The 16,949-nt window shown below is 35.9% G+C and overlaps 1 protein-coding gene across 2 annotated transcripts in view; it reads right to left on the reverse strand.

The window, feature by feature from the left end:
- Positions 1 to 12,002, reverse strand: part of ccdc85ca (coiled-coil domain containing 85C, a) — a 56,748-nt gene extending 44,746 nt beyond the window's left edge. For both annotated transcript variants that reach the window (XM_067368148.1, XM_067368146.1), the window contains exon 1: positions 11,010 to 12,002. In XM_067368148.1, coding sequence (XP_067224249.1) covers positions 11,010 to 11,715 — 706 coding nt within the window. In that variant the 5' untranslated portion in view covers positions 11,716 to 12,002. The remainder of the gene's footprint in view (positions 1 to 11,009) is intronic.
- Positions 12,003 to 16,949: the final 4,947 nt, after the last annotated feature.

Genomic DNA, 16,949 nt, shown 5'->3' on the forward strand with positions numbered 1-16,949 from the left:
TTAGCATAATTCCCACTTAAAGGCATATGCAAAGAAAGAAAATGATGCTTGAATTGCAGGCAGTGAATTTTAAAGTTGTTGTCATGTCACAGAGGCACTGTGTGTTTGGATGCGACAGTATCCCTTCGTAAGGAATCAGTTAAGATTTATTTATAACACTGTTTCTGAGCAGTACAACCCCAAAAAACTGATACGGTAAAACGATGACATTATTAACTGTGTCTTCAATTGCTTGGAAGCTGAAGCTCGTAATTATGGTAAGGGGCATAACATTTCTGCCACACGCTTGAGGTGGTTGGCCAATCACAATGCACTGGGTCTGCTGGCCAATCAGAGCACTCTGTGCTTTTCGGAAGGAGGGGCTTTGTAGAAATCAAAGGGTTTCACACAGACTAGGAGTGGGGGAGCAGCATGCAATAATTTACAGCATGTGAAAAAATCATGTGTTTTTGAACATTAAAGGTGGGGTAAGTCGTATTTCAAAAACGCTGTTGATATTTGAAATCTACCCAAACAAACACACCCCTCTCTTCATTGCTCCGCCTCCAAAACTCACCCTCCAATCCTAACCGGTCGTCAACTCTCACTAGCTAGCCACTGTTACATACGCAATGCGAGAGTGGATGTCTGTTTATCACAGCTGATACAACAAAATAATGCTTGTCGAAAAATAAAGCACAGATGATGAACGAACGACAAGGCACCCCAAAAAATGAACGTACAGTACATAAGAGTAAATACAAACAGGTTTGTTGTTAGTCGCCAACAGCACAGCAGCTCCAGACAATCAATGACACTCAAACCCAGTGTTACTCACATGTGAAGCGGAATCAAAGCAGCTCCGTGTCTGTTTTCACGTTTTCCCGCTTAGCTCTCTCCATTGCTGGAAGAGTGTCCTAAAGCGCTTGCCCAGTCATAAACCTTCATTTCAGTATCTTTTGAGCTCTTTTGTATTGTGTCTCATCTCTCTTTCTGGAGTTTTTCTTCAAATCTCCCTCTTGTTCATTCTCTCTCCTTGATCGTCATACTCTAAAGCTGATTGGTTACACGTCTGTTGTTGGTTTCAGCGCGACTAACTTCCAAACAGTGTTTTTGAAATACGGCTTACCCCACCTTTAAAGCATTCTAAGCTATTCTATTACACCCAATAAACAAAATAATGAACTTTTAAAGTAGTATCATATGACCACCACTTTAAGTTTCATTCTTAAATTTCAGACTTTTTGGAGCTTGACAGCTAACTAGTCAACATTCAGTTTTGTTGTATGGAAAAGAGCAGCCTGAATATTAAGCTGGTTACATGAGGGCCAAATTTACATTTTATGTGTGAACTATCTCTTTAAATCCATTAAATATGAGAAAACAGACCCCCAAATCCTTCACAAATGTCACATACTGACTGCATTCCCTTAATGTGGTCCAGAAACCCAAACATACTTCCTCTCAATCATCTCCCCCCAGGTGCCCTCCAGTCTCCTGACCCACTATCTCTGATACAAACAGTGACACCCTTATCTTGCTCTACAGGATCAATCAACCAGCTGATAATTACTGTTGCTATGGCACTCACCACCTACCCAGCGCTGCCACCCACCCTGTGACCCCATTTCCATCTACTGCCTTCATATTTTCCACAGGGTAAAAGAGAGCAGGGGACATGAAAGTGAGGGATATACAAAATACAAAACCTCTTTTTTTTTTCAGATGACTGGTTAATTAATTCTATCTGGACATTCTTCGGCTTCGCTGGGCAGAAATCTCAGGCTCATGAAGGCATGTGTAAATGTATTTATTCAGTAGTGACTTCATTACCTTACATCTGTTCAACACTCTGACAGGGTTAACCAGTTCACCGACTACAGCTGACGGCATTTCTTCTTTCTGTGCATCCAGAGTACAACAGAATTCAACAGTTAAACCCTGACCGCCCCCCGCCCCTTCAGCAGTATTCACTCAGTAACAATGTGAAACTTCCACTATTGTTGTCACGGAATGTAGTAACTCCGGACAGCCAACTTTTTTAAATACACGTGAGTGGCAATATCTCAGAAAAAAAAAAAAAACTCACATGGGATGCTTCATGCATACATAGGATGGGCACAATAGCTAAACCTTCAAAAGCATTATGGGAAAACACCAAAAATCATATTTCATAATATATTTACGTTTCAAATCTGTTTCAAAGCACCATTAATCATCATTTATAAACTATATTCCAAGTTTTCTGAAGACATATGACAGGTTTTTGTGAAAAACAAAAATTTTAGCTATAATTGTTTTACTACTTATAGTATGTATTAATATTTTAAATTAGCTTTTATTTTATATTTTCATTTTTCGTTCTATTTCTAGTTTACATTTTAGTAATTTTGTTATGTGCTTTTGTCATTTTTATTAATTATTATCATTTTTTTATATATATATTTCTATTTAGTTTTAGTTTTATTTCACTTTTAGTAGTACTTAAACTTATTTTTTGGTTAGTCACCAAGGCAAATTAAAACTGTTATTCATTCTAAATGAATGTTATTCATTCTCATACGTCTCTTGACCTCACTGACGTCGTCTACCACAATGCACCTTGATCAAATGTACGTAAACTACTATAGAAACACAATGAAGCCTAGGTTTCTATTAAGAGAAAATTCTGTATCCATCATTTCCTGAATAGTAATTAGTATTCTCTAAAAGATTACTCTCTCCCTAGTAATCTGTAATGCTGTTAGTTTCATTCTGAGCAGACAGTTCTTTCCAGGAACAACCACGTCAGCTTGAACCATTGGCAATGAGTGATGCAGGGAGTTAGATGTGATTAAATTCATTAACTTTAGAGTCTGATTAAGGAGTTTTTTTTAGAGGATTCTCCATGTAAAGATGATCAATGAGGTTTCGTGAGAGAAAATAAGGCTCTTGTCCACCTTTCCTTCCTCCTAACTCACACTTAGTCATGGTCAAAGCCTTCTGATCATCATCATAGCACAACTCAGAGCTGTAGATGATGGATACAAATCACACTGCATCAGAAACATTGTATAAAAACTATGGGACAGGCTTACTAAAAAAAACAAAAAAAAAACATACTAATGTCTTTTCTGAATGTATAAATAATCTCAATGGATGATACCACATTTGTGTAGGCCTATACACTAGAGTTCAAAAGTTTGGGGTCAGTAAGATTTTTTTTTTTCATAAAAGATTTATTCATAAAATAGTCTAAAAGTGACAAAGACTTTTTTTCAAATACATGCAGTTCTTTTCAACAGTGGTTGGTAATACTAATAATAAAAAAAAATGTCAGAATGTTTCCTGAAATGTTTCTTGAGCAGCAAATCGGCATATTAAAATGATTTTTGAAGGAAGACTGGAGTAATGATGCTGAAAAATTAGGTTTGCCATCACAGGAAAAAATTAAATTTTGAAATATATTCAAATTGCAGTTAATATTTCAGAATATCACTGTTTTTACTGTATTTTTGATTAAATAAATGCAACCATGATGAGCATAAGACACATTAAAACAAAATTTAACAAACATTTAAAACCCCAAACATTTAAACTGTAGTGTATATGTAATAATGTAAAAATGAACCCATAATATTTCTTTAAAACAAAACTAAACACCATCTTCCTCTCAGCCATAATCATCACTAGCACTTCAGAGCTACTGGTCCCAGGAGACCATTTTGTAAATGTCAGCGGACTAAAGTGGGACAGCCCAATTACAGGCCCATTTAAAACTTGCTCTGGCAAAACTGCCACACAGGGACTTTGCATGCTTTGTAAGATCATTATTTTCTTTATAAGGCAAAGAAAAGCAGCAGGGAACAAGCAATAACATGGCAAACTTCAGATTCAGCAGAACCAAAGACCCCCTCTGACAAGCCTGAGCAGTTGGGGAGGTGCACTCCATCACTGTTTGTTTTTAAAAGAACAATGCCTTGCACCAACAGCACAAGACGGCCTCAACCAGGACACACACTTGCAGAGTCACTCGACTTGCCGCTGGGTCCGATGGAGAAAAAAAAACAGCTTTTAACTAGTATTGCTTTGTTCTGTACTGTTTGGTTATTACCTGAAAGCATGACTAAACAAGAATTGACATGGGGAATTAAAAGGTGCAGCCGTTATCCTATATTTGGCATTCCCAGGAGAACAATTCAATTATCTTACAGATTACCTGAGGGAATTCATTTGTTCCCATCATTGGTAAAGAACTGTGAGTTATCCGGCTAACTGAATTTAGATTGTACTGCCAATGAATAATAAAACAATGCTTTTAAATTCAATTCATCAATCAAACACAAGAAAATAAGGGGCTTTTTTCAAAGGGGTGACCTGCACAATGAAAGCTTCACTCGTAAATTGGGATCTGTTTTATGACAAGCCAGACATTTGTACCTTTGAGTGGCGCAGAAGGGCTCTAAAGGTTTGATGGAGGGTCTTGAATGGGGGCAACTGAAGGCCTTTTCACCCCAGCCGTGGGAAGAGTCAGGGAGGAGTGTTATCTGAACTCTGAAACAGAATCTCGACCCCAGCCACTAAACTTTCAGTTTATTGGTGGCTTGCTGGGGGGCTGGAGTCTTTTCAAAGCAGGACAGAAGTAAAGTCAGGTCTCTGGATGGCTTAACCAGAAAATTATTCTGAACTAAATTAAAAAAATAAAAATACACTTAAAGGGATAGTTCACCCAAAATTTAAATTCTTTTTTTTTTTCACATTTACTCACCCATATGTTTTTCCAAAGCTGTATGACTTTCTTTCTTAATGCAATTAACACAAAATAAGATATTTCGTAAAATGACTCTCACATTTCTGACTTCTTTTCTCACAATTGCGGGATATAAACTTGCAATTACTAGAAATAAATACTTTTTATGTCACAATTCTAACTTTATAACTTGCAATTCTGACTATATCACGCAATTCTGACTTTATATCTCACAATTCTGACTTTATAACTCGCAGTTGAGTTCATATCTCGCAATTCTGACTTTATAACTCGCAGTTGAGTTCATATCTCGCAATTCTGACTTTATAACTTGCAATTCTGACTTCATAACTCACAATTCTGAGTCTGACTTTATAACTTGCAATTGAGTTCATATCTCACAATTCTGACTTTATAACTCGCAGTTAAGTTCATATCTTGCAATTCTGACTTTATACCTCGCAGTTGAGTTCATATCTCACAATTCTGACTTTATAACTCGCAGTTGAGTTCATATCTTGCAATTCTGACTTTATAACTCGCAGTTGAGTTCATATCTCGCAATTCTGACTTTATAACTCGCAATTCTGACTTTATAACTCGCAATTCTGACTTCATAACTCACAATTCTGACTTCATAACTCGCAATTCTGACTTCATAACTCACAATTCTGAGTCTGACTTTATAACTCGCAATTGAGTTCATATCTCACAATTCTGACTTTATAACTCGCAGTTGAGTTCATATCTTGCAATTCTGACTTTATAACTCGCAATTGAGTTCATATCTCACAATTCTGACTTTATAACTCGCAGTTGAGTTCATATTTCGCAATTCTGACTTTATAACTCGCAGTTGAGTTCATATTTCGCAATTCTGACTTTATAACTCGCAGTTGAGTTCATATTTCGCAATTCTGACTTTATAACTCGCAGTTGAGTTCATATCTCACAATTCTGACTTTATAACTTGCAGTTGAGTTCATATCTCACAATTCTGACTTTATAACTCACAATTCTGACTTTATAACTTGCAATTCTGACTTTATAACTCGCAGTTGAGTTCATATCTCACAATTCTGACTTTATAACTCGCAGTTGAGTTCATATCTTGCAATTCTGACTTTATACCTCGCAGTTGAGTTCATATCTCGCAATTCTGACTTTATCTCTCGCAATTCTGACTTTATAACTCACAGTTGAGTTCATATCTCACAATTCTGACTTTATAACTCGCAGTTGAGTTCATATTTCGCAATTCTGACTTTATAACTCGCAGTTGAGTTCATATCTCGCAATTCTGACTTTATCTCTCGCAATTCTGACTTTATAACTCGCAATTGAGTTCATATCTCACAATTCTGACTTTATAACTCGCAGTTGAGTTCATATCTCACAATTCTGACTTTATAACTCACAGTTGAGTTCATATCTCGCAATTCTGACTTTATAACTCACAGTTGAGTTCATATCTTGCAATTCTGACTTTATAACTCGCAGTTGAGTTCATATCTCACAATTCTGACTTTATAACTCACAGTTGAGTTCATATCTCGCAATTCTGACTTTATAACTCGCAATTGTGACAATATCACGCAATTCTGACTTTATATCTCATAATTCTGACTTTATAACTCGCAATTGAGTTCATATCTCACAATTCTGACTTTATAACTCGCAGTTGAGTTCATATCTCACAATTCTGTTTCTGACTTTATAACTCGCAGTTGAGTTCATATCTCACAATTCTGACTTTATAACTCACAATTGAGTTCATATCTCACAATTCTGACTTTATAACTCGCAGTTGAGTTCATATCTCGCAAATTCTGACTTTATAACTCGCAGTTGAGTTCATATCTCGCAATTCTGACTTTATAACTCGCAATTGAGTTCATTTCTCACAATTCTGACTTTATAACTCGCAGTTGAGTTCATATCTCACAATTCTGACTTTATATCTCGCAATTCTGACTTTATAACTCGCAATTCTGAGTCTGACTTTATAACTCGCAGTTGAGTTCATATCTCGCAATTCTGACTTTATAACTCGCAATTCTGAGTCTGACTTTATAACTCACAATTGCAAGTTAATTTCTCGCAATTCTGACTTTATAACTCGCAATTGTGAGTTCATATCTCGCAAATCTGACATTATAACTATTTATGCGAGTTTATATCAAGCAACTCTGAGAAAAAAAAGTCAGAATTGCAAGATGTAAACTCAGAATTGTGAGATAAAAGGTCACAATTACATTTTTTAATTTTTTTATTCAGTGGCAGAAACAAGCTTCCATATCCACAGAAGAAAGAAAATCAGGCAGGTTAGGAACAATACAAGGGTGAGTAGATGATGACAGAATTTTCATTTTTGAATGAACTATCCCAGATACTACACACTAGAAAAGAAAAAAAATACAAAAACTTATTTTGAGGAGACAAAAAAATAATATGCATCTTTTGACACACTGCTTTTTCCTTTTGATGCACAAAGAAAAGAATAGGAACTCTTCACATTTGGTCAGTGTGGTATGGGGAGCAGGAATGTTTCCCTGGTTGGCTGGCAGTCCAAGTTGGTTGTTTTGAGTTTTTGTACACAAGGAGAGATGCAACCTGTGGCTCAGATTAACTCATCAGGGGGTCAGGCCTGGGAAAGAGAATGCTGGCCAGACTAATGTCCCTCCCTGACTGAACACAGGCTTACATATAACACTTCTACAGTTCTGAGAATGCATCACAGTTTCCCACTGATAATATTATAAAGGACCACAGGATTTTTTCAACATATTCTCAACATTTTCTTAAGAAAAATGTACTCTGTTCGTCTATGCAGACAACATGATTCCAGGGTGTTACTATGTGGCTGCTAAGGTGTTCTGGGTAGCTTTTAAGCTTAGTCAACACCAATTATTATTAGAAGGACAAAAATGTTTAATGTTATATATTAAAAAATAAAAAGTTAACTGTGAGATAAAGTTTAAAATAAAGTCACATGCAATTGCATGATTACACTGTAATATACTGGGGTTTTTTTCCACTCTGAGGTGGAAACAAATTTCCATAAATTCTCAAGTAAACAACGTACTAAAACTCTAAAGAATATCCAAAAAGGCTAATCTGTCTGAACAACTTGTGCTCCATACACGTGATGCTATGGCATGTCATGAGGGGAGGAAGGTTGGAGGTGGAGTTGTGGCACAGCAGACAAACTAAGGATCACTAAACAATCAGGTGAAAGCATCCTGGCAGGCGTAGGTCAACTAGCCAATGACTGGCACCTGACGAAATGTACAAAGGTATTGCATCCTGTAGCATGCGAAAGTATGAAATAAATATCAAAAAGCAAGGAATCCAATGTTCTGTAACACTGGATATTAAAAAGATCTCATACTTTAAAATTATTATTATTTTTTTTAATATTTACTCACATTAAAACACCAGTCTAAGCATATAAAAGCCAAATCTTCACCAATGCCAGACGCTTCCAGCTGACACTATCAGCAGAAAATAACAGACGTTTTTCTGCTACAGTTACGTGCCGCGCTAGAGGTGAGCTTGTCATAAATCACCTGTCATGTGGCGGGAACGAGTTGAGAACCTACTGTTAGTCTTGAATGAATCTTGCAGATAATAAATAGGCCTGCAGAGTGCTAATGTGAACATTTATTACAATGGATTCATGTCTTAGCAGATGCATTTCACTAAAGTGCACATATGAAATTTAGCCCTCTTTTTATTGCACCAAAAACAGACAAGTTATGCCCATAGCACATAGCTTGAACCTTTCTGAGAATTTTTGAAAATTTGTATAAAATTGCACTGTAGCACTCTTTATTTAAACTCAAAAAAATAACTCTTTGAACGAACATAAAAAAAATCATGGAAAGGATTTCCACATGATTAAGTTGCTTTATATATCCAATATCCAATTTAATGTACTTACGTTGGGTCAACTTAATTTATTAAGGTTGATTCAACTTATTTACTATGGTTGTGCACAGCTTGATTTAATAGTGTCAGCCCAACTAATTTGCAATGTTTTGGAAAATAAATAAAAAGCAATAAATAAATAATAAATTGTTTTCATATACATTGCATAACTTTTGTAATGTTCTGTGTTAGAAATCTAGATGTGATACTGGATTCATCCTAAATTGCCTTAACCAAAAACATTGTAAAGCCTAAATTGATCATAAGTCCATTGATGGCAATGGTTTTACAATCAACATAGGATTACAATGCATTTGGGAAATGCAACCCAGAGCACTACCACAGTGATTACTTTCTTATTAAAGTAATTTGAAAGTCAGGTCCTCAACCCAAGCACAAGTGCAACACTTCACCACAATGGTAACCCTAAAACTATTAATTAACAGAAACTTTTAAATACCAACATAATAGTACAGTAAACATTAAAAATCTTCCTAAAAACTGCTTAAAATAACACTTCATTTCAACATTTACACTCCTAGTTCAGCCCCTTTGCAAAGCATGATGGGAAGTGAAAATCCTGTTTGATTGAGTCCTGGTTGGGTTTACTTGATTGAAACATGTTATTTCAATATGAAAACATCAAGTTAAGTCAAAGAGTAACCGTTTCAAGTCAATTTAACATGAATCAATCACCTTTAAACCAGAAACCTGATACAATGGTGTTGAATCAAAATAAATTGTTTAAATAAACTGAACAGCATCAAAAAATCTTTTTTTTTTGAGTGTTTGTCGCTTAAGAAATGCGATGCAAATGTAAAGCTCTTATTGCCTCTGTGTACAACTTACTGAGGTTTGTGAAAATAAAAGGTGGAACAGAGGGAGACAATAAGTAAATATAAGTAGTTGTGAATTAAAATGAATAAAACAAGCTGACCTGGAACATGTGCATTGTGCATCAAAGGATGTAACTAAAAACAACCTTTGTAATACAGCTATATGACTAAACAGTCAAATGTGATGCTATGACAAGAGATAATTTGGTATCTGTCTATGCAAACCAAAGGTAAACACACAAAGTACACTATGTAATAGCAGATACACGCTGATAGGGTCACAGGTTGGAGGCACTAAACACATAATTAAAAAGACAATAAATCTCTGTAATTCCCTCTGAAAAATGTCATCCCCCCAAAAAGATTACATATTATTTGATTTATATATGGTTCAAATGTTTGAAATCAGTAAGATTTAAATTAGTAGGCTAAATAAATACTTTTATTCAGCAAAGATGCATTAAATTGGTCAAAAGTGACAGTAAAGACATATATAATGTTATATTACTTTCTACCACAATAGAGTTTCTCAGCCATTTGTAAGAATGAGATGACTGTTGTCTGAATGAAGTGTCTGATAGTCTGTTGACAGACCTGACAGCATGTATGTACCAAAGCCACAAGGCTAAGACAGCATTAAATCCTCATTACATCTGACTTCGCAGGCTGAGGACATTAGTGCAACAGCATCTGTAGCTCCAGCCTGTTCGGGTAAGTTGTTGGCCAATGGCCATGTGTTAATACTGGCACATACACAAAGTAAACCTGCGGCCATAATTCCCATTGATCCTGTATTGTCTATGTTTACCTGAAAACCTCTGGAAGTCTCAATGACATGCATTTTATCATCGGCATAAAACGATGAGCATCCTTTTTTATATTCGGATGCCAGTGCACACAATTGCATAAGACTTTAAAATGTTTCCATGTTAAAAGTGCACCAGAAAGGTCTTTCCAGACATTTTAGTCCTATGCTTTTTGGTCATCTATCAAAAGTCATCATTGAGAAAAGTATAATTTTGATACATTTTGATGCTCGAAATTTGTCATCAACTACTTATTAATTCTTAAAAACAAAGGTTCTTTATTGGCTTTGATGGTTCACGAAGAACCATGGAATCTTTCCATTGCACAAAAGGTTCTTTAGAGTGGAAAAAGATTCAAACGTTCTTCACACTAAGAAAAAAATGGTTCTTTTAAGAACTGATCACTGAAATGTTCTTCGTGGAACCAAAAATGGTTCTTCCATGGCATCGCTTAGAAAACTCAATTTTTTAACCTTTATTTTTAATAGTGTACTAATATTATTTTAAATTCTTGATTTACAGAGTTTTGCTTCTTACTTCCTTTTGTTTCATTCAGAAAAGAAAAAAACACTTCTACATGCTTCAGACTATTTCAGGTTCATCAATATGCTATCCACATTCCTGCACATCAAATCATGTTCTTCATGTAAAGAGCAGCTAAAACACCAATATTTGGGAGAAATATGGGATGCTTTCCACAAAACCCTCAATTTAAAACCCCAAACTCACCGTTGAGCCCATTCGGTATGCCTCTGAGAAGATTATTGGTTGATAGATCATCCATAGACCTTCTGATAGACACTATCTTTCCCTCTGAAGGCTTGTGAATATGACTGTGGTGGTGATCAGGGCTTCCAGCACTGCCTGTGCTTGAGGTACTGCTCCCATCTCCAACATCCCTCACAGTGGCAGAACTTCCGTTCAGATTGGTCAGACTGGATTGGCTGTCTATGGAGCTCCTGGATCCAGCTCCATTCCTCTCATCATCCAACATGAGGATGATCTCCTTGAGCTCCACATTCTCTCTCATAACACTCTCCTGGTTGGTTTCTAGGTCTTTCAGTTTTTGCTGGAATATGCCAACCTCCTTCCACATAACACTGGCAGTATACCTGCCAAATCTCTGCCATTCCCTAGACAGCTTCTTCCCTTTCTGCCGATCATCATCTAAGAAACAGCACAGTTCTCTAAGCTCCTGGTTGTCTTCTTGCAGTTTCTGGTTGATCTCCTTCAAGCTCCGTATTTCGTGAAGATGCACTTGTAATCTCCGGTTGACGTCCTTCATCATGTTCCCGTGTTCCACCATTAAGTTCATCTTTTCACTATCCACTTTTCGAAGTCTCCTTAGCAGCTCCTCTTTGCTACATTTAAGCAGTTCTTCATCGGATACCTTACTTAAATCGTCCCTTGGGACGTCTATAATATTTTTGGCCATATTCCTGTTGTTAAAAGTGGTCTGAGACAAGAAATATGGTCACAATTTTCTAATCATTCCTTCTCGAAAACGTAGCGAGCAGTATTAAACTCATAATTAAAATTAATCCAGTTATTCGAGAGATGAAAGCAGAACTCCGCAACGAAAGAAACTCACGTAATTGAGCCGGATAAGTAAACACTAATCCGTGTTTTATATAAATTCCTTTTATATCGTTATTTCATATTTGTTTGAGCTGGAAACTCCTCTTTCTGACACCGTGCCTAGTGATGAGACTCTCCGGCCCCGTATCCAACGGCTGAGACAGATGAATGGTGAGCAAATGCGCCTGTAGTTGCGCTTCAGCTCAGCGTTGAGTGACGTCAGCGCCGTACGCGACGCGACGCGCGCGCTGCATTGCCTGCTAATGTTAATGTCCTATAGGGGGCGCTTGACGGCTCAGAAAGCAGAATTCCTTTGAGCTGCATTCAAATATCACGTTTTTGTTTTACTACATGATATATGTATACGTTAAAATGTATGTATTAATATATAAATGTATTTTATAAAAGACTTTAAAAACGGTACTGTGTAAAATATATAGAAAATGGAAAGGGAACACAAAACTGGGATAACAGACAAAGACTGCACACTGCTGGTTATGCATGTCCACGTAAAAGTTACATCACTAGGACCCTGTCTACTGTTTTAGATGTCTAATGTATGCCTATCTGTGTAAAAACATTTGACAGTTTTTAAAGGTGCAATATGTAATAATTTTGCAGTAAAATATCCAAAAACCACTAGGCCAGTGTTATATATTTTGTTCACTTGAGTACTTACAATATCCCAAATGTTTCCAACTATTTGTAAATCGTGAGAAAATTGCAATTTTAACCAAGACTTCAGGACGTGTGAGGAGTCGCCTGTCATTTGCGTCATTTGGTTTTATTTTGGAGAAACCATGGAAACACCGAAGATGCTTTAATATTGACATGTTTTAATAGACAAGGGAACAACTGTTTTGATATATTTAGACAGAAAACTAATTGTTGTTATATAGCTCAACAAGTTTAGTCTTATTGTTTAAATCTAATTTTCTTGATTTTTTTTGGTGAGTAACATGCTTTACCATGCCTCAGAGAAAAACACTATTTTGTCAAATAGCTAACATAGCATAATCAGATGCTGCTTTATTTTTAGTAAAAGTAAAACAGAATTTTCTCCATCATACAATACGTTTTAAAATGAGTTGCATGCCATTTATCAACACAAGCCATCCAGCATTTAATACGATATTCTAAAATCGATCTAGTTTACTGCAGTGTGCAACAAGTGACTCGCAGCAGCCGCCGAGCGAACGCAAAGAGTAACGTTATAACATCATTTTCAACACACTCAAATGTATCTGACATGATAAACAGAGCTGTGTTACCTCATACTCATGACCAGAAAAGCAGAAGCGGCGCCGGCGACTGTGACATAATAAAAGTTCTGCTTCTCGTGAGGAGTGTGTTGATCAATCCCTTCAGCGGCCTCGTTCAGCTCCCACAACACTCTTGCTCTGCTTCATACTACAGTAATGTTAATAATCTCATCCATGAACATGAGCTCTTGCGTCTCAAATCCATATTCTTTCGCACCGTCCGTTGAGGTGAAGACCACATGTCCCAATATTCTGCTCTAAAACTTGGCATCATCAAGCTACGCCTTTGTTTTGAATAGGCTTCTAGCGACCTCTAGCGGGCAAAATTATTACATATTGTACCTTTAAGCCAAATTGCCCATGTAGTTTAAAGTAAAATAAGGGCTCTTATAAGACAACATAAGCAGTCTTCAAGGCATTTGCCCGCACAGGCTTCACAGGACCATTATCACTAATTGAAACACATTACACCATCTAGATAAGAATACAGTTAGGCCTATAGATTAAAAAAGCTTAAAAGAAATGCACAACTTGGCAACGTCAGCAACACATTAAGTATAAAACCAATAATGTAGTGGCATTTATAGCACTGCAAAGTACTTGATTACACTACTTGAGAAGTGTGAATGACAAATTATAGGGTTGAACACAAGCAAAAGAGTGTTAGGCATGTTTCAGCCAATAGGGAATCAGTAAAATTCTGTTCCCAAAAGCAGTTCATAATTTCCATGTGAATGTTGTTCCAAAAATAGCCACCAAGCTTTCTGTGAGCATTCAGATGGGGCTTAATTTCGTTAATAATAACGTTGTGGTATTTTTTTTTTAAAGAATTATGGCAGGAACATTCCAGTGGATATTAAAGACTAGAGCAACATCAGTAAATTGCCTATTCATATGTTAACACATCATGTAATGTGAATGAATGAATGAGAATATTTAAATATCAAATGATTTCAATTATCTGCGTGGGTACTGAGCTAGGATTCTTCTTATGGGGTTGTGGTGTGAACACACCACCATCTAGTGGCTAAAATGACTCACATCTGTAATTGTGGCATATAGCGTCAATATGATAACAGGCTAAATTAATGAGATGGAATCACTTAAGAACTGCTGTGTGACCTTACAGTAACAAATATAATGGCTGGAACTGACCCACAGTCTAAAAAATGATGGGTTAAACACAACCTAAGTTGGGTTAAGTATGGACAAACCCAGCAGGTTGGGTTAAAGGGCACCTATTATGCCCTCTTTCACAAAATGTATTATAAGTCTCTGGTCTGGTCAAGTTTTAACTTATAATACCTCACAAATTTGCCTCTATTTGGGGGTGAGCAAAAACATACCTTTTACTATATTACTATTTTGCTGGCTAAAAAAATAAATCCAAAATAGGTTGAAAAAAATGGCTGGGTGAAAACAACCCAATCCCTGGGTTTGTCCATATTTAACCCAGATGTTTTTAGAGTGCAGAGATTGCAGATTTTGCAGAAAACTTTTTTTTAAAAAAAGAACGTTGCAGTGAATAAACTGTGTGGACCGCATTGCCACCTATCTCTATTCTTTAGAAATGGGAATACTATAGTATATAAGCTATAGCTTATATAAGTAATAAGAATAAGATATAAGAATTAATAAGAATGCTGCACATTAACACCCACTGGCATCCAAAATGTTTCCAATACAGGGTTTAAAAAGTCATTCATGGACACCAAACTCCTTAAAGGATTAGTCCGCTTTCAAACAAAAATTCCCTGATAATTTACTCAACCCCATGTCATCCAAGATGTTCATGTCCTTCTTTCTTCAGTTGAAAATAAATTAAGGTTTTTGATGAAAACATTCCAGGATTATTCTCTTTATAGTGGACTTCAAACAGTTGAAGGTCAAAATTACAGTTTTAGTGCAGCTTCAAAGGGCTTTAAACAATACCAGACGAGGAATAAGGGTCTTATCTAATGAAAAGATCTGTCATTTTCTTTAAAAAAAAGATGAAAATGTTTATGCTTTATAGACACAAATGATGGCATCACAAGTGCTTCCATCGGAACGCCTTCCCTATTCTACATACGGAACGAACGCAGCGTCAGTTCCATTTTTTCTTTAAGCTTAATGGGGAAAGTGTAGGACATACAGCATAAGCTTTTTGAAGAATACGGAAAACGGAAGCACTTGCTCATTTCAGATCATTTGTGTTTATAAAGCATATACATTTTTATTTTTTTTAGAAAATGACTGATCTCTTCGCTAGATAAGATCCTTTTCTTCTTTCCTGTAGCTCAGTGGTTAGAGCATGGCACTAGCAATGCCAAGGTCATGGGTTCGATCCCAGGGATTGCACATACTCAGATACAAATGTATAGTATAATGCAATGTAAGTCGCTTTGGATAAAAGCGTCTGCCAAATGCATAAATGTAAATGTAAATGTTCTTCAACTGAAGAAAGAAGGTCATGGACATCTTGGATGACATGGGGGTGAGTAAATTATCATGAAATTTTTATTTGAAAGTGGACTAAACCTCCTTAATAGTTGGGGGTAACGCATTACACGTAACTTGAGTTAGGTTCTAGTAAAGTAACGCATTACTTTTTCAATTTACAACAAAATACCTAAGTGACATTTATTGACTGAAAGCTCTCCTGTCTCCATGTTGAGAGAAAGAAAGAGGTGCTGTGCGCATTGTGTGAACATGATGGTTATTGTAGTTCTAGACTCAATGTGAACACTCTTCTTGAATCCAGAATGGCAGCACAGCTGAAAGGTTTGTTTGAGCTGTACTCTCTACTAACCGTACAAGCGTAAATATGCATTTCCTTCAGCCTGAGGCTTATTCATTTCACTTTTGGTGATAAGGGCCTTATCATTTGCCAAAAATGTTGTTGTTATTATAAAAAACAAACAAGCAAGCCCAGCCCAGATGAGAAAAAGTAACGTAAAAGTAATGTAACACATTACTTTTCATAAAAAGTAACTAAGTAATGCAATTAGTTACTTTATTAGAATGTAAGGCAATATTGTAATGCATTACTTTTAAAAGTAAGTTTCCCCAACACTGACAATTACAAACAAGACTGCAGCTTCATGTTCATTCAGATAAAAAAATAATTAGCCTAAATTAAATACAATTCATATGCTGCTTTTATATCTGTTTTGAATATGCAATCCTGCCATTTGTTTACAGATTTGCTTTAATATAGCCTATTTTCTACTATGCATACTTTATAGGGTCACATTGACTCAAAACAGAACAAAAAAAGTTACTATCTGATAATAATCACCTTTATGAAGTTTGCGACTAGTCGTAGAACAATGGGCTGATATTTGAGTACTATGTTTTAAATAGGAAAAAATCAAATTGAGGGGATATTAACGTTTAATTTTTAAATTATTATTATTTTTTACACATAAGTACTTTAATACACAAAAGCCAGTTTCAACAGAACATGAGTTAAAATAAACAGTACAAAGTGAGGATATCCATGCAAGTGTTTGAAATATGTTGATTGCGCAAGAACAGATGCAACAAAGATTATTGTTTAGTTTCCGTTCATTTAAAGCCAGTGCTCTCACTTTAAACCTTATGTTCTGTTGAAGTTGACTTTACTTTCTTTTTTGGGGAGGTTCTGTATACAATTATGATGATAATATTAATAATAATAATAAAATGAATCCATATTTTCTCTTAAAATTATGTTAGAGTTAATCTGACCAAATACAAGCAATGTAGAGCATGTTTACAACCTGTGGTCTCCGAGACTCTTAGGAAGACACGTTATGAAACTGAAACTTTTGAAACATGTTATGAAATTTTCCTAAAATCAGCAAAA

Source organism: Chanodichthys erythropterus, chromosome 18 (assembly GCF_024489055.1).
Source record: "Chanodichthys erythropterus isolate Z2021 chromosome 18, ASM2448905v1, whole genome shotgun sequence".
In the NCBI taxonomy this organism is placed as follows: domain Eukaryota; kingdom Metazoa; phylum Chordata; class Actinopteri; order Cypriniformes; family Xenocyprididae; genus Chanodichthys; species Chanodichthys erythropterus.